General features: G+C 34.6%; 1 protein-coding gene across 2 annotated transcripts in view; it reads left to right on the plus strand.

The window, feature by feature from the left end:
- NKAIN2 (sodium/potassium transporting ATPase interacting 2) overlaps positions 1-19,961 on the plus strand; it is a 559,103-nt gene that overhangs the window by 288,488 nt on the left and 250,654 nt on the right. For both annotated transcript variants that reach the window (XR_011697137.1, XM_071548996.1), the window contains exon 3: positions 6,096-6,176. Coding sequence is in view for 1 of the 2 variants with exons in the window: in XM_071548996.1 (XP_071405097.1) it covers positions 6,096-6,176 (81 nt within the window). In the remaining variant the exon portion in view is untranslated. The remainder of the gene's footprint in view (positions 1-6,095; positions 6,177-19,961) is intronic.

Below are 19,961 nucleotides of genomic sequence, written 5' to 3' on the forward strand. Positions count from 1 at the left end.
CAAAAGATGTCTTTTCAGCATTCCATTGGTGATGTTTTACTGTGGTAAGGTTTAAATTGCTGATTTTGTTTTGTTTTGTTTTGTGGTGTTGGGTTTTTTGGTGTGGGTGTGTGTGGGTGTGTGGGTGTGTAAAAAGGGAGTGTATATCTACATAGTGCAGAGTTGCTATCTTATATTTTTATGTCACCACTAAAAGATTTTTAATGGGCTCTCTGGCACTGTGAATTTTACTTTTGAGAACTTAAGCTTTCTAACAGCAAAGGTAGAGTGATCTGTGTCAGACACTGAGAGATGAACCAAGACCTGAAAGAGTCTTTCCTCTCAATTGACTGTAATGGGAATCTGGATGCTGCTTAGAGAAGGACATCTGCATTGCAGACATCTAAGTGTGGGCAGATGGATATTACTCTGATAGCAATGTTCTCTGTAGAAATTCAGCTTTTTTTTTTTTTGCAAAAGGAGCTGGAGTCATGTCTTCAGAAGGAAAAGTAACTTTCTGCTGTGCTTTCTGCATTCAGCATAATGCTGGCATATAAGAAAATGGAAACAAAACAGAAGAAGCCCAGTGAATCTCACCCAAGTTCTACTCCCTGGCTATGAGCAGATTGATGGGTGACTGCATATCATAGCAATGTACTGGGCTCTGGACTGTGACATCATCAGTTTACAACCTGACCAGAATGTGCCTCAGCTTTCTTCCTGCCTTTTATGCTTATGAATCCTTCTCATGCAAATCAAGGGGAAAATTGGGTTAATAAACTCCTATATAAAATCAGGTCTTATAACTGCGCTCAAGGAGCTTGAAAGTTTATACATAGCCATTGGGCATAAGGAAACCTCTGGAAAGAAATTTTAAGCAGCAGTTGCTCTATATCTGCAAGCAGTGATTGCTCAAGAGTAAAAATCCATTCCAACAGTAATTTTCTGTTTGGTAGTGACCAGTTCTGATGCACTTGGCAGCTCAGAAACTTTCAGTCAGTCTTGGCAGAGGACACTAATTATTGAAGTGTAACAAGGAAGTAAAATATCAGACAGATTTATATATATATATATATATATATATATATATATGTATATATATATATATATATATATGAGAGATCAAAGGGAAGGAGAAAAAATTCTTTTAAATGTGTGGTTAATGAAAGACTGAAGAGACAAGGACTCACAAAGCCAATGAGTTAAAAAAAATCTCAGATAAACACAAACAGAAAACCTTGACTGTCATTGCAATTTGAGACAGAAAACTCCAAAAACTCAAAATGAATGCTACAAAATCAATTCATACTTGCTTAAAAACAGAAGCTCACAAAGATGGACAGTGTTCCAATACTATAGCCATCATTAATTAAAAATAAATAAAAATAAATAAAAATAAATAAAAAACTTCAAGAAATATGTAAGTTGTAAGGATATCAAGAATTCAGCCAAGCAAAACTAGTGCAATCTGCATGCTATGACAACCAAATGAAAAAAATCCAGGGGATTAAGTCATTCTGAAAAAGCTTCCCAGTTTCCTGAGTACACTCAGGAAAGCAAATGAACATTTATTGAAGTTAAACTCGTTGCACAAAGCCCTCTGCCGCCAGGAATATTATTTGCTCTCAAGACTACTGCTTTTGGCCCCGAGCTCTCTTCCATTGAGGCCTGTAGGCATCTGCTGGGAAGGGAAGACTTTCATCTGAATCACTAAAAGTAGAGCATAGTTGCTTTTTGTGTCAGGTTGCTGAGAGCAGCAATTCTGTTTAAAACATCAGGTCCTCATGTATTCCATAACTGTAACTCTACTGAGTGAGAATTTGGCTTCTCATACCTCTTTGGAGCCCATGTACCCCTCACTTAAGTGTGTTTGAATTTGACTCACATATTAGAAAAGAATTTGGGAGCAAGACAAATGTCATGTAAAGTTCTGTGGAAAAAAAAAATGCTTAAATTTAAGATGCTCATATCTATCAGAACCGCTCACTGTTTATACTTGAAAGGTATGTGACATATTTCTCCTTCAAGCCAAGTGTGACAAGAGTATTAGATGTGAGCTCTGGTGACCAGGTTTATACCAAAGGCAGTAGTGGGCTACCTGAAAGTTTGGTTCTTGTGCCCTTGTGATCATTTTTCCATGTGGCTGAAGAATTAAGTCTAGAGATTTAATTTCTTTGACCTTCCATTTACCTGTTAGTAAAATGTAGATAATGTTACTCTGGCAACTTTCACAGAAGTGTGAAGACTGTGTGGATTTTTATTTCTGGCACGGATATTTTAATATTTCAGTTTTCCCTTCCACAAGCAAAAAGACTCCATGTATTTGTTTCTGGTGATTCATAGAAATTTTCAAACATGTAACTGCACAGTATCAATAAATCATAAGGTAGCTAATTCTTGTCATATTCTTTGCAGACTGTTATAAATTCAAGTTTGCTTCAAGAATGGTAAGCATATTATAAGAGCTTTATCTATAAAATTTATTTTACAAATGAAAGGAACTTTTATTGATTGGCTAAATATTTTCCAGATAGTATTAAAATCTTCAGTCTTAACCTTCCAGTGATACCTCTTTCCAGAGTGGATCTCCATAAAAATAAAAAGCTCAATTGTCATTGCTGTGCCTCCTGTCAGTTCTCCTACTTGGTCAAGTGTGTGTTCTTGTCTTGCTGATATGTGACTGCTGTAGCATTGTGGTGGCTTCTGTCAGATAATGCAGCTGTCTTGAACTCACACATATGAGAAAAAAAATACAGCTGCAGCCCTTGAAGAACTCTTATAAAATGTGTTTCTAATTAGATATAAATAATAGAGGGTGCCAGAGGGATTTGTTCATTGTCACAGACCTTCAGGGCTGAATTTCTGCAACAATTTGCTGAAGCACAAAGACAACACGAGGCATTTATGACTGCATGAGATGTAGACATAAGAGGTGTGCTAAATCAGAAGCATCTGAAATAAGAAGCAGTGGGAAGCAGAAACATCCTGTATTTCAAGACAACTAAACTCAGTGTTTATCCACAGAATTCAGGCAACAAACACTTAATATAACATTTCAAAAGGAAGTGATTTAAAACATACTTTAAAAAGAAATTTTTAGCCTTATCTGTAGTACAATAACAACAGATGCTTGTTAAAAGAGTGTATCTAAGTGTCAGATAAAATTGTCATTCTTTTGGTGATAGACCAGACAGTGGAGAATAAAAGTTTTGCTTCTTCATGTAATAAGGTTCTCTGCTGGGACAAGCAACTCCAATGTACATTGGAGTGTTCTGTTAATGTGCTGTGCACAATAAGGTTTTTAATCAGCTGTTTCCATCCTGTGTGACAAGTTGTGCCACAAGCACCCAGTCTAATGAAACCTGGTTTCCAGTGTCTCTCACTCACACATTTTTTCCCTTCATGCTGATAAATACTGGTCTTGTAAGTCTTTTTCGGTATAAGGACGTAATAGTATGTCTGTTCTCAATTGAAGGCTTATTTTCCTGAAAATTTTGTAAAAACCCCCAAACCTTTGAATCTTCTATTATTTTGTCTAGTTTGCTTAAAATTGCTCTGCAGCACAAAAGATCTTTCAAGGAAACAAACATTGCTCATAAATATTACTTCTTCGGTCTCATTTCTTTGAGGAACCAGTCTAAATGCAATATTTAGAATTTTCACTGGAAGAAATCCATGTGTCAGAAGGACTATTTGTATTAACTCCATCAGAATATATAACATTATGGTACTAAAATAATAGACAAAACCCAGCAAACTAAAATGCTGCAGAGTTGGTAAAAACCGCCAAATTAAGGTTATTAATTCTAAATTAATATTTCCTTCTCTTGTCTTGTATATATAAAGCTCTGTGTTATATGTGAAGCCAAGTGCCCTGTGAGCAAGCTACAAGGATGTCTCAGAGTTGTGTTAAAAAAATTGAGTGTGTTTCATAAATTTCACAGAATATTCTGAGTTGGAAGAGACCCAAAGGATCAAGTCCAGCTCCTAAGTGAATGGCCCACATGACGATCAAATCCACAATCTTTGTGTTATTAACACCATGCATCTGAACCAAGTTCCTATTTTCTAAAGTTTTATTAGCAGCCTACACTCAAAGAGTAGATTTGGATTAGTGAGGCCATCTCTGGATAAATCCCTGAAAAACTTGATCCATGCTGATCATGCTTTAAGAAGAGATTGGACCAGGTGACCTCCAGAAAGTCCCTCCTGACCTAAATAAATCTATCATCTCTGACCAGAAAGAGCTGACCTATAAGGTATATGTAATCTGTATGCTTTAAATTACCTTAAATTACTTCTGTATAAATAAATTCAAGCCTTTAAAGCTGTGTTAGCCTGCATTAAATCAAAACAACATTTATCATAAACCTTTAAAATCTGTAGATAATCTATTTAATAGCTAGGCTGGCTTGTAATTATTTTGTTATCTATAAAAATAAAAATAAAAATAAAAATTTGAAACAGATCTAAATTTTAGTCATATTTGGTATAGATTCACTTTAAATCCCGAGAAAGGACAGAATTGTATTATTTTCACAATATCTGGAAGATTAAGTAGAAAATGGAATGACAGTCTGATACAAAACGGCACTTGCAAGAGAAATAAAAGAATTCTACATAGGTTGTTACTGAATTTAGAGAATGAGATTGTCATTCATGACAAACCATAATTTGTCATGGTTTTGTTTTGGGTTTTTTTGTTGGTTTTTTGGGGTTTTTTTTGTTTGTTTTTTGGTTTTGTGTGTTGTGGTTTTTCTGCTTTTTTTGTTTTTTCTTTTGTGTGTGTGTGTAGGATGGATAGTATTCAGTCCAAAATATTGTCTGCTTATTCAGAATGTGAACTCCAAGAGGTGTGGAGAAAATAGTGTTTCCTGATTTGGAAAAGTAGTTTATCAAAATTCAGACAATATAGTTTAGAGAAAAAACTATAAGACATGAGGAGTAAGTCTGTAAATGTTTCAGAGAAACAGGGTGGGGATATAAAATGAGAAAATAGCTCTTTTCTACAACAGACAGGGAATAGTGTTCCTATCACTGTCATATTTCACACATATGCAATGCTCACATGTAATGAAATTAGCAAACATGCAGAACTAGATTGTGACCAACTAGAGGATAGCCAGAACACTCATTAGAAAAACATCTGTAGATCCTAAAAGTTTATTAGATGATGGACTAATTTGTCAAGGGAAGTTCTCAAGTACAAACATTAGATAAGAGTAGCAACAACAGGTCAAACTTCTTATATAAGATTCTCTAGCATTACAGCAGAGGAATGTAGATTGCAGTCCTGGTACATAAGGTCTTATGAATACAAAACAGAAGCAAAATAGTGGACAGAAGAGAAAATACGTATTTCATTATTCACATCAGATACATGTATAAGTTTGGTGACTACCAGTGAACAGATATTGCTTAAGCATGCATACTGTTTTTTATACACTGTAAAAAACCCAAACCAACAAACAAACAAAAGTCCCAAGGAACTGGCAGTTAAAAATGCAAATGCCCCTTGAGGGTATTGAAAAATTATGAATCATGCTTTGGAATGTCACAAAATATATTGATAGAGGCAGCTGTCAGGACAAAATCCCTCCCTATTCTGTAGAAATATGGAAAAATATACTATATATATGTATTTATTTTCTTTGGGTTATATATATGTTTGGTTTCTTGAGACTAAATCTGAAGTTTTGCAGAATCCAGTGGCTAGTTCAATTTGACTGTTATTTAGTATATTTTAATAACCATTAGAATAAACAGCTCTGCACTTCTAATATATAATTGATGTTACATGCCTCTCTAGTGTGGTATTCCCCACGTGAACAAAAATAAGAGATACTCATTGGTCTCATATTCAAATGTCAAATCTATCAACTGTTTTCTGAGATAGATTTTCTGGTGTGACTGACGACTCACTAGGTCACTCTAAAAAGTTCCTGGGAAAGGGAAGAATTTATTCTTGGTTCTTTTTTATGTGTAACATTTTTATTCATATACACCATATTTACGGTCTGGTTTTGTCTTGGATTGAACTAATGGTCTAATGAACTAATTTTGTCTCAGTTGACAGTGGAGTTGTTAATGCAGTGTATCTCTCTTCCTCCCTCCAGTATGCTGCCTGGCTGGTCCTTTGGGTTACATGGAATGTGTTCGTTATCTGCTTCTATTTGGAGGCTGGGGACCTTTCAAAGGTAATTTACCATTGGATATGTTTAAGCCATCAGCACTTTGTGAATATGCCCCACTCAACAGGCTGTGCTCTGTTTTACTTATCCTTTTAGTGTTACCAGAATGAGCGTAGTAGTATGATGGAATTTGGAGTATTATGGATGTGTTAGAAACTTTTAAGCTAGATAGTAATGAGATATACATTCTGATGCCCACAACAATAGTAGCATACATGAAAGAAAACAACTTCTTTTTGTCCCTCCCAGTAGTCCCGTGCTGCAAATTTAACTGCTGTGAAAGACATTAATTTAGTGATTTTATGATTACAAAACATTGCCATCTCAGGGGTAAACAAATAATTTTTCGTACAATTTAGCTTGCTGTTACTTAGCTGGATTTCTTTCAGCGGTCTTATGCCATAGCATAATAATTGTAAAAGAATGGGACTTTCATTAAATTAAGTTGTAAACTGAGATTGCAGAACATATTGCCTTTTGGCTACAGCAATGGTTTTCAAGGTTGTGCTTCTGGTAGTAATGCCGTGCTTGAACATTTGTACACAGTAAAAATCCATAGGAAAAATATATTTTCTCAAGAATGACATATTTATGGGGTTTTATTGACGCTGTAAGTGATAACATAAAGTGGCAGTTGTTAATGGGCTCAAACCAACATTTCAAACAAAAACTCTTTCTAAGCTGTTCCAAAAAAAATGCAAATTTGAGGGATAAAAGATTAACAATGGCAACAAATTATTTTGTTAGAGTAATACACTTCTAAATATATTTGTGCATGCTGAAGTATGCTCACAGTGCTTTGAACTGGCCATCAAGGAGAATCTCATGTGTCAGAGATCACATTCTCTTCTTGACTCAGATTTTAATTGTTGTTGCTGATTATAGTGAGTCAGTCCAACTGTAAATTACAGATGTAATTCTCTGATCCTTTGTGAGTTACTGATATTTTATGATACAGAAAGTTAAACACAATTATAGGAAGAATAAATGAGGCAAAGATAATTCCTTACCTGTGTTTTTGTTCAAATCACCCCCGAAGTACAAAAGCTACTAGAAGCAAGGATATTTCACGCCCATGCATTCTGTTTCTTCAAAAGATGCTGACTACAAAAGGATCAGAATTTCATTTCCTGAGGGCATAAAGTAATTTTATGCAGGTAAAATGTTACACTTTCTGGGTTTTATACCTTCAGAAAGGCCCAATCTCATTAAAAACTTGGCTCAAAACATAGTAAATAAAAGAACTTACATATCTTTTATTTGGTTAAAATCCTTTATTGCTAAGTGAACTAATGTATATAACAGCTGTTGTACAATTATACTCAATCCAGTCAACACTCTTTCCACCTGTTTGTTTCAGCCACCTGCATTCCTAAACTTGTAAATGTTGGGATGCTTATCTTGCCTGGGGAAGTCAAAAGGGATGGAAAAGAATGGAGAAAGGAAAATCAGCTGTTTGAGCACTGTGTCTTAATGGGTATAAAAACAGCTTAAGAACACTAGTAAGTGCTACTTGGAATAAAAATGGGCTGCAAACACTATCTAAACCTTGAACTGATTTTTTCTGAAGTTTAGGGCTGTATCATCTAGAGTGTTTCCCAACCAACCATAGTGTTCAGGCCTATATTTGAATGCAGTTAAATTTTTAATGTGGTCTTTAGAGGTATTATTTGTGCCAGTGATATTATCTGCCTTGAATACCCAATTGAGTATATTCCTTCCACTTCAAGTGGCTTTCAGAGCAACAGAATTGCTAAAAAGAGAGAGAAAGGAAAAGTTCCAAGAAAAATGGATTTAAGAAATTGGTAGAGATAACTCATTATCTACAAAAGATCTCATTCACACATGGGGCATCAGTCTCCTCTCCTTTTCAATTGCAAATGATAGGTTAAAACTCCTCCACATGACCAAATATTCTGCAAGTTCTGGGGACTAGAAATGTATGGCTAATGGAAAGATATCCAACTGTTTGGGTATTTTTGGAATATAACTTATCCTCCCTTTCTAGACTCTTCAGAGTCTCGGACTGTTTTACAGATGTAGGTATCTTACAAAGTGGATCATTTTAAGTGTTATGTCTCTCAGTCATAATCATAAATCTTGCACTGAATCTTCTTTATTATTTATATTTTCATCTGGAAAGAACCTAACTTTAAAACTGTAGTTGTAATCTTGCTCTTTTTCTTTTTTCTTTTTTTTTTTTTTTTAAATGGCACATAGAACTTTGAGAAAAGTTCTGGGTCTGAACTGGTCCTAAACAGGAATAAAAAATAACCTTTAGGCAAGTATCAGAGGGATGCCTCTGAGGCTGTAAACCATGAGAGAGGATCTGGTCCAGCATGGCTTTAGAAAGTAATGGGTTAAAATTACAGCCTAATAATAGTTCAGATGGGTATAGTTTATTTTTGTATGTATAATGTATAGCTTACTACCAAATAAAATAAAAGGTGGGGGTTTTTTAAGTTTTGACAACAGCTTTCATTGTATATATGTGTACAATAATTTTTCCCTCATCACCTGCTAACACAATGGAGAAGATGTATTTCAATTTTTAATGTTAATCATTGCTAATAATAACTATAACAAAACACTTGCTCATTTCATTGATTTTTTTATTTTAATTGTGGAGGTGTAAGTTGTGACATTTGTACAGCTTCTTATTACACTGAAACAGGTCCTCAAAGACTCAGAAATTTTTAGAACAATAAAATAATCATCTCTGAAGAGACTGAGGAAACTCAAGGATTATTAGTGAACAGCCATGGAAAACTGTTTGCATTATACACCATTACAATCATAGATATCTTGTGGGACATGGCATCACACTAAGTATTTTCTGTCCCCGATGCACAGTTAGCTTTGCTGAAACTCTTTTGCAGCAAGCTGGAATATTTATGTGTGTGTAAGAAAGGTTTGTAACAAAGAGGAAGTGCAATGACTTGTTCTGAGCTTGATTTTTATGTGGATCTGTGAATGAATGCCTAGAAAGTCCATTTTTTAGATTTACTTTTCCGTGTTTCTCTTCAGAAATATTTAATTAGTCTGTGTCTTGTTTTACTTAGTGGTGAGTGCTGTACTCAGTAAAAGACTTTAAGGTGTCAGGATGGGTAATATGTATTTTGGCCTGAGGCTAAGCAAATATAGCATATGAAAAGAATAATCTCTTGTCTTGAATGAGGCACATCTGAAGTAAACTAGTGAAACAAAAGAGTAAAACATAATAGAAAGCCTTTCTGACAAAAATGTAATATGTCTGTGATTTTTTTTTAACCCAGGAAAGGACAAAAGGAGGTAGACTCAGCTATCTCAGAAAAAACAGCAAAGAAATATGCATGTGATTAATGCTTCAAGGCATTTAAAAGCTTCCCCTAATGATGTCTAATGATCCCACAAGTAGAATATGAGCAGAATAAGAACTATCACAGTCCAATTTTTGGTTTAAAAGTAAACATCGTTTGTCTGAAAAAAAAAAATGCATGGCTGAGGTTGCACTGGTCCCATAATAAGCGTGCAAGTGGTGATGCTGCTGCTGTCCATTACTTGAAGTCAAGGTGGAGACTGGGTTTGGGATGCTGAACAAGTGGAACCAGTGGGGCTCAGGCTGCAAAGCGACCCTTGCTGCACATGATTCCAGCCTTGAGTCAGTACTTTTGGTTCTCTTTGCATGCAACCCTATTTGTGTGACCAGACACAAGAGCTCTCCTCTCACTGCTGCTTGGCTGAGCTCCAGAATCACTTTGCTGAAGTCCCTACAGTATTATGTGCATGTGACCAAGAATGCACTTTTTACAAAATCATTTTAACTTTCAAAATTGATTTAGTTTCTATTTGTGTGGCATTCTTGACATCTTCTTTATTTATGTATAATAAAATACAAAAGTTACATTCAATGTATTAACATAAGGTAGTACTTTTATATCTTTTGACACAAAAATTAGATGTTTGAAAGTCAAATACTCCAGTATCAAAAAATGAGAAAATTAAGATTTTTTGACTAAGCATGATTTAGCTCACTCTTTAGAATAATTGTTATATAGCTTTTAACTATGCAGTCACAACTGGTTTTGTTTTTCTTTTTTTCTTTTTTTTTATAATCCTTTTCTTAATCTCTGTACAACATAGGCTATTTTAGAGATGAAGGTTTGGGAGTTGAGTGAGGCTGCCACATTGGATCTTACTCCATGTATTCCAGTAATCAGAAAAAAAAATATGAAAGTAAATCCTGTATTTCAGTTTCGGTCTGAAAAAATGTAGAATAAGAATATGAAAGGTTAGGTACAGAACAGTGGCACCTAAGAACACTGAGGTCAAAGTGTGGCTCCTCAATATTTTAGTACGCTTTCTACACATCTGAGTTGCAAACTACTATCCTAAAAAAAAAGTTTCTATTTGCATTCAAATTATGTTACTTCCTTTCCTATATTGCCCTGAACTGCAACAGGGGAACATGAAAGAATAAAAAAGATTAGAAAATGTACTTATTTAAAATTGAAATCATTAAATATGATACAAAGAACTGAATGTAGCATAGTTATTAAAATGTAAGTTAAGGAAAAAATTGTAATCAGGTTGCTTTCTGCCAGAAGTTTTAATGGAAATCAACTATTTCTGAATATATTCTCTTCTACCCACTCCAAAGAACTGGAAATATAAGATAACTTCGACTCACAAAATCACGGTCTTATTCATTTTGGAAGAGACCTCTCAAGGTCACATAATCCAGTCTCCTACTCAGAGCAACACCAACTTAAAAGTTTTATCAGGGTGCTTAGAGTTTTAGCCAGGCAAGTTTCAAAATTCTCCAAGGATGGAAATTTCACAGCTTCTCTATTTCTTAGGCATTTTCATTGTGAAAAAAAGTTCTAATGACATGTAGCTGAAATCTGTGACATCTTTTGTCATTTCACTGTGTACCTCTGAGAAGAGTTGTGCATCATCTTTTCTAACACTCCCTTTAGGCTTTTAAGTGAAGTTAAGTACTTTGGCTTTCTATTTGTCCTCTCTGCAGCTGAGTTCCTATTTCCAATCACAGATATCTTGTTACACCTCATCAGAAAAAGCTAATTATCATGTAATAAAAAATCAGTTCACTTTTCACAATTTTGCATGCTTTACTATGGAAAAAAAATAAAGGGCCTTTACATATATGTAAAGCTGAATAGTATCTTAGGTAAAATGTGGAAAGATGAAGATTATCTGTGTTTGGAAGAAATAATAACACATTCAAAAAAATTAGAATTTTTTAGTTTAAAGACAATTCAATTTATACCAGTATTTAAGTTTCCTGATATTGTATTCAGCAAAATACTGAAAATGTTGCATATAAACCTTGCAGTCAAGTAAAATGCTGCAAATGCATAACTTTTCCCCTCTCCTGATGAGGTAGGTATGAATTGGGAATGTTAAACAAAACTTGGTGAAAGCTTCCTAGTGACTGGTAGCAAGCAGTAGGAAAGCTCTATCATGGCATTGCTGGGGAACACCTTGGGAAGAGAGACACTCTGCAATGCAGAAGAACTAGTGGAGAAATTAAGATTTCGGGAGAGTTTGCTGCTATTTTGTTACCTGCAAGTATTGTCCACTCTGTAGACTAACTACAAGTTAGTCTGTTTTCCATATCATGAAATCAGAGGAATAAAGACAAATGTAAGAAATCGTCTCAGTAGGATTCTGCAACTGCCAATGTGCACTGTGATTAAAATCAGTGTTTTCATACTCATGGTTATGGTTCATAGTAAAATAAGGCCAGAAAGGACTTCAGGATAGGCCCAGCAAACAACCTACACTATGAAAGAGCATTGATGCAAAACATCTTAAGAAATGAGCAATATGGAAATCCACCCACATATGATGCTCATGGATTAACCATTTTTCATCACTGAGAAGTCCTCCTTTCTCTTGTTCATCTGAGATGCTATTCCAGGACTAGCCAGATATGACTGACTTTTAGTGGCTGTAGGGCAGCCCATCCTTGCTCTTTTGCTTTTCCATAGGGTGACTCTAATGGCAAGAGGAAGAGGCAGCAATGGTTGTGGCACTTCCTCTCAACAAACTGACACCAGTACTGCATTGATGGTGGAAATAAATGCAAGGTGTGGGAGAAAGTATGGAGCCTATGTTTCTTCCTACCAATCTCACTTGTTCCCACCATCTTATTCAGCAAAGTTTTAAGGACCAACCTTAAATAGGCACCTTGTAGTATACAGTATTTTTCCGTTTTAGTTCGACTTTCTCATGCCACTGCTTGGATTGGTATCTAGTTGCTCTGAAATCCCATTTATATCCATATGCAAATTAACTACAATAATGCAAATTACTTCAGGATATGATTTGCATAGCTTGTCACTCATGCTGCTTAAAAAATATGCTGGCTATGAGTGTTGAGCACTTTATGCTACTAATATACTCTGATTTAAAGGGACGGTTTGATACATAGATGAAGCTGGTGAAAGAAGGAAACAAAAGAAATGAGTAATTCATCTTCAGCATAACTCAGTTGTAACAAAGCAATGAACTTGGCAACAAGATTGAACTTCCACCAGTTACAAATTTCATTTTATGTTACTTTGTGTCCATTAGTATACTCATTATTCTGCTTTGATTCCACATTTACTAATTATTTTTGCAAGGCAGTGGTCATTAACAGTTAAATGTTAATGTCACACATACTTTAATAAAACAACCTGCAGGATGATTAATTTTGAACATATTACCTTCCTTGGATGTTGTTTTAACAGATGTCCTGTTAAGATAACAGAGAAATTAAATTAGTTTTCAACTCAAAGCATCTGGTTAACTTTGTAGGTAAATGCCTTTGAGCAGTAAATCTGACCAAGGTTTTCAGATAAATAGCTACCGGAATGTTTTAAGTAAATGACTTTATTTTTTCACTTCTATTACTTAGGGCAGATTTGACATGCTTGATCATATATCTAACAGATGAAAATTGAAAATAGTGTTGGCAACCAGCAGTGTTATGTTATTCAGAGGGTATTTCGTGGGTAGATACTATTAAGCATACTTATGGCTTCATAAAATTTAGTTTGTGGCAATTTTTAAACCTCAATATCTTTACCAGCTAGAAAGATAACTGATTATAAAATTTAATCTGTTTATTACTGCAGACATAGCATATGGTGGAATACATTTAGATAAAAGTGGAATTTTTCATCTCTTTAATAGTCAAGCAAATTTTGTTAGGAAATCATTCAAAGTATATAAAAATATGAAATATGATTGTATAGATTTTGCTAATTATGACTACTTTCTCTTTTAAAATCCTGGGATTATTTTATATTGAGTTTATGAGTTAACATGTGTCTGCGTGTTGATTTATATACACACACTTTCCCCATAATCTAATATTTGTCCACTGAATACAGAAACACATGGAAATGATAGGTCTAGTGACTAATCAGATGATACTTTCATATGATGATTTTCATATGTGTGTACATATTATATAAATATCATATATGTGTGTACATATATAAGTACCTTACTTATGCTGTTAAGATCGGTAAGCACACATTTTAGCATATACCTTAAAACTGCATGTTACACTTACGTGGAAGCTATATATCTAAAGACAGTGCCATTCTGCAAGTCTTTTAACTGCAACAGCCAAAACATTGCAGAAAAATATCTAAATATGTAATTATGAGATTACTTTTAAAATATTTATTAATTATATTGCAGTACCATCTAGTGGCCCCAATTTGATATCAGGGTGCCATTACACCATGAGCCCTAGACACACATAATATAAGTAGACCTCGTCATAAATAGTACATAGTCTTAGTATGTGATTCTGTGAGAATAAGAAGTCAAAACCAAATAATAGTAGAACGTTGCAGGAATCCTAACCAGTGTTAAGAAGTCTGGATTTTTACAGGTTTCTCATCATATTTTCCCAATGTTTCTCATCTCTGTGGTGACTGATAGTCAACTGACACAAAGCCCTACTTCTTACAGCTTTTCATGGTCCACCTCTGTAAGGAAATCGCTTCTGTTATGCGACAGTGCATAATTGCTAGCCTTTCACTAGTTGTTTAAGGCACTGGGGGAAAAACTGTTGATCTTGCTTAAAATGAAAGATCAGAAGCTGAATTTATTTCTAGTCAAGCAGATGCTCAGAAGACCACTGCTACAAAATGTATGTTTGCTATGACAGGTCTTCTAAGGAGTTGTCTATGCCTCTCATATACTGTATCTTTCCTATGGGTATATGAATCAGTTATGGAACCAGAGCTGAAGATTATTTACCACAGTTGATAGCAGGGTAGTCTCCAGACCAACCACTCATCTTTTGTGAAAGTATAAAAACATACAAAAAATATGCTCTAGTTTTTAAATTTCACTGTCTAGGGTGTCAGCTTTGTATGTCATTACTTATTCTTCTGGGGTACACATGCAATACTTTAACATAGTACCTAACAGTTTTTGGTTCTAAATGTAGATGCAATGGCTAGAATATACTTTTCCCAAATCAACTTTTCCTCTAAATATAAATAACAATTGACTTTCATATAATAATCTAACAGATAAACTACATCTTGTGAACCAGTGATCTACCAGAAATTTCAAGGCAGCACTAAACCCATATGGTTTCTGAAGAGCTTTGTATTAGAATTTCTGAAAGAAACCATTCTTATCCTTATGACACTAAAAATTATGCCAGTTTCAATCCAGGAGGAAATAAAAATTCTTATTGCTCTCAGGAAATTTTCACATATGAATAAGCATTTATTGAACCTGGGAAAACAATGTAAGTTGTGAAGCACTCTCCTTTTTTGATCCTGTTTAATATTGAGCCCCCATACTCCTTTCTCACCAGTGCAATGGTAGAAGTGACCCCACAGGCTGTGGTGACTGATCATCTCTCAAAGTGGTTCATTATCTTACAGCATTCCATATTAGCAGTTGCTTTCTGCTGGAGGCTCCCACTCCCATGGTCCTGCCAGAGTACTAAAGCACTTTAATATTCATGGTCTATCTCTGGGCTAAAATACACAGGTGTGTCTTAAGCCACTTTGAGCAGCCATATAAAATATATTCTTACATACACAACTTTGCACTGAAGTGGGTGAGTAGCTCCTAGAGAAAGCACTAATAAAAAGCTAAAGACACAGTAATGTGTTTAAACTGTCACAATTATTTCAAAGTGAGTGTCTGTCCTAGTCACAGAGCCATGTTATGCTTGCTGCACCTCAAGAGAATTTACAGAATTTCCAGTCACTAGATAAATCTCCTTAACATTTAAAGAGATATTTCAAGAAACATATTGCAATGTAACTATTGAGATACAGCAGAAATTATTTTTTCCTTCTGTAAAATTACTGCTTCAAAACTGTGTAATTATTGTAAATATTAGTATTTTTTCATGTAATTTTCTTCCTTTCTCATTCCAATGAAAAGAATGTTTCCAAAACTGGTACTGAAAGATAGTGACCTGTGGTATACAGATTAGTGAATTAACTGATGTCCCCATTGATAACAGTGTAGGATTTGATGGTGATTTTTTTTATTAATTGTCCATAATAAACAGAAAAAATATTCTGTGGCGAAACCTCATTGACTTCAGTTCTGTCACACTGCAGCTGACAGCACTTTCTCAGCTGGTTTTGTTTTGTTGATTCCATGTGCTCATAATGAAGGACTAGCTATGAAAAGTATTTTATCTCCTTTTCTAATAACCCATTAAACTCAATGATTAGCTCTGTGAATTTATCCTCAGAGGATAAGTTACTGCTAGTGTTGTTTTGAAAACTTGCTGCTCCTATTTCAGTGGTAGTAATTTTAAGGGGCATCCTATCTATTCAGGAGTGCTTTAGTAATGGTGTTACATCCCACTTATCTGACTACCACAAATACCTGTTTGGGTAAAAACTGGATTCTGTGTTTTGAGGTAGGATTTGATTGATTGAGTTAACCTTGTGAATTGAACTGAAGTGTGGGTTATTGTAGGTTTCATGCTAAAAGCTTGTTCTTCGGCAGGCCACAGTTTAACTGGCTATTTTTCTTCCACCCTACATAGTTGCATAATTCAGCAATAATGAAGTGATCTGCAGTGTGCTGTGTCTAAGTATCTCACTGTTGTCTTAGAACTGCCAGTGAATCCTTTTATATGCTGTTTGTGATGTAGAGAGAGAGTAAAACCAGAGTGCTCAAAACTATTTGAAGAAGCCAGTTCCTCCTCTATGGCTGAGTTATACCTCCCTACTCAGATGAAAAAAAAATGTTGGATTTGTCAGGCTTTTGTCCAGATCTCAAAAACGAAGGCCTCTCCCTATATATATAAAAGGGGTCCTTCTATGACTTCCAATCAGATGCATGAGGCAATCTCCCTCTTTCTCTCTTTTCTTGGCAAGTTTATATTTGTCACTCTTTTCCTCCCTCAGCTTATTAAAGCTGAATGGTTTTTTTAATCTTGGCTTTGCTCACCTCTGGAACATTCCACCGATGCTTAGCATATCCAAATATATTCTAGCTGGATTTGGCTAAACTAGCAAATTTTGTTTTGATTTGGTAATGTGGGAAAATGCTGTATTTTGGTGCTTTGTCATTTCAGTATTTCTCTTTAACTATCCTCTACTGTATACTGATTGCTGTTACTCTTCACTGCCCATTGTAACCAAATGCATTTGATTCATTCCCACAGGTGTTTTTAAAATACAAGTGCAAGACATTTGTCCTGAAGCAACCATGATGGTATTGATTTGCATTAGGTGGAGAAGTTATGCAGTTAGAACATATTTGTTTATCTTACAGTTTGACTTAAGGACTTTATTTTTTTTCCTCATTAGAATATCAAATTCATGTATATGTGTTTGTTCTTTCATACACTGCATATAATATCATACTCTAAATTGTAATAAAACATTGTTACACATATTGCCGATATAATCTAGATAAGTATTCACATAAGAATTATGTAAAAATTGTCACTAAGGGGTTGCAAAGTTTATGTGTGAATAATATCACCTACTCAACTGTAGTTAACCTAGGTATTTAAGTGGCCATGTAAGAAATACTGCTATGGGCAATACTGAAATAGATTCCTGCGCTGGAAAAGCCTCTCCTTAGGCCTAGAGAACTAAACACTCACTTTTGTTGAAAAACAAATATATATATATATATATATATACACGCACATATATATTAGATTGGTGTTTTCCACTTGATTTGACAGCACATATGTGCCATTCTGTGTCTTCATTATTTTTCTTCAATATTATTTTTTGTAATTTCTTTATTCTTGTAGGCAAAAATTCTAATTTTAAAAAATGTTATTCTTAACTCTTGTGTAGAAACACTCTATATTCTTTTGCTTACTCTGTCTTGAATAATTATTATTCTAATTCCCAAATACTATCAGTGCCTTTGTGAATGTTTTAAAGTAGTTCGATCTCAAAACTAGTTTCAACTCAACGCAGTGATATACAATATAGTGTAATTTGTGTAGAATCACAAATCTTTGTAGCTTCTGATTGTGCATTTCTCATGGTTTACAAACAGTGATGAGGTTCAAAGCATGAGATGTTTCTTAAAACTACAACTTCTGGCTGTTGTGTTTGCCTTGCTGAATTCTGTGTTGTTTGGGGGTTTTTTTAATAAAGGAAAAATTCATGAGCTCAGACATCTGTTTGGAAGAAGAGGCTCCAGGAGAGCTTAGTAACAACAGACTATGATACTGTGTAATTAGGGTTTTTTTTCCTTCATTAGCATATACAACCTGCTACAGGAATGAAAATATAATGATAATTGCCAGACCCTTGGGTTTTCACACTTAGAGATAGTGTAAAGTACAAATCTAAAGTAATAGGGATTCCTTCAAGAAATGTCTCTCTCTGCTTAGTGAAAGCAGGATCTTGTAAAAGACTGTGGAGATTTAATTTTGATGTTAAATTTCTGGCAAAACATCTCCAGGAGATAATAGTCCTGATTCTCATTCAGATCTCAAAGTGAAAATGAGTGTTAACTTATCATTAAAGGATGTTTGTCTGTGTCACAGCATGTAGCATTAATGATAGATTCTGCAGAGAACAGTTGCTTCTATGTGTAAAGTCTAAAGTTTATTGAAAAAGCTTATATGAGAAATCTTTTTGATTCCTGTACACATTCTGTTTAGCTTCAGGCAACATTTCCATTTTTTCACAAGCACAATAATGTGTCTGTTAAAAAAAATATATAAAATAATTTTTACAGTGATATTATTGTGTGCTGTATAAGGCAGCACTCCTTTGTTTCCTATCATGCATAATTATGCTTTCAAAGTGGATAAGTGTCAAGTACCATCTCTTCCATGTCTCATACAGAGGCAGTGCAAAATATTCAAAGCATATGTGGCAAAATTGTAATAAGCAGAATATTTTTCACATATAACTTAGGTCTTTGATAACCCTAACAATTGTTTCCAAACAACAGTCAGATAATTTGCTATTTTTTAAATAGTGAGTTATAGGCAGGAAAACATGAAGTGAAGAAAACCAATAGGCCACTGTGAGTCCAGAGGGTGAAGATGTATCTTCTGCTCCCCCTCAGCAGTTCATGCCCTAATGTGCTGCCATCCTCCCATGCCCAAACGATATGTCCCTTTCCCAAACTGTAAATTTTCAGTGTGTCTCACTCCTTATTTTTACACCTCTTTTGTTTTCCTGGACATTTGCCTGCTGCAGGTGGTGTTGGGCTGACACACTCTTTGGAGGTCCCTGCCTCTGTGCCTAGACTGCCAACATAGCTCAGAGTGGATACCTGACTTCTAGACAGCTGAAGTTAAATGAGCTGAATCCAACTCTCAGTGCTTGTCACCCACTAAATTCATGGTAGTTAAGAAGCAAGGGGATGCCTTGCTTTAAAACTGAGCGTCTAATTTATTTAAAATCGGCTCCCATGAATCCTAAATGGCATTGAAATAGAATTTGAGTATTTAATATGTTAGAAATTTTGGAAAATGGGGTTTGAGTTCTAACAAAAAAATCCTTATCCTTTTTTGACAATCCTGCATTTATTGCTTTGTCTTCAAGAAAAGGAAAAAGAATGGCAATAGTAGAATTTTCATTTATAAACTTACTGTCAAAATGCTTCTTGTTTTCATTTGAACTTGCATAGTTTATTTGATTGTCCTCATTCATTGATTATAATTTTGTTTCAGAGTAAGGAAGTGATGCTGCACATGAAATAAATTAAAAACCTACCTACCATGTCTATGAAACACTCAATGGAGTCAGTTTTGAAAACCTAATTAAAAAAAACAAAACAACAACATGCAAATGAATAATAAGCTTTTGATTTAGAACATGGAATAGTTGAATTTCAAAAACTGAAATCCTTAAAAGGCAGATGAAGTAAAGTGCAGGCTTCAAAGCAAAGAGCAATGTCAAGAATGTGTGGCTGTGTATTGATTGGTACTATAAAAGACACTCATAACAAGACAAAGACTGCATGAAAAATTCAAGGCAAAAGATCTGATATGAAGATTTCCAGTACTGGGGAAGATATATATTTTCAGCCTACTAAAATTTTAAGGATAAATTTTTATTAATGGCTGTTTCTTTTATGTAGTATTTCCTATTTGATTGGCTATGTGGCACATGTTAGATTACATAAAAGGGGGAAAGAGGTAGACTGTTAAATATGGGACTCCTTGAGTAAAAATAAAAAATTTATTTTATTTTTTTCAGTATTAAATATCCAATTGTAGAGATGGAGAACCCTTGTATTTTATACATAGAAAGTCACATGGAACTATATTAAGTATAGAATCCATGGGGATGATTTACTTTATCGTTA

The sequence above is a fragment of the Pithys albifrons genome, chromosome 2 (genome assembly GCF_047495875.1).
Source record: "Pithys albifrons albifrons isolate INPA30051 chromosome 2, PitAlb_v1, whole genome shotgun sequence".
Lineage (NCBI taxonomy): Eukaryota > Metazoa > Chordata > Aves > Passeriformes > Thamnophilidae > Pithys > Pithys albifrons.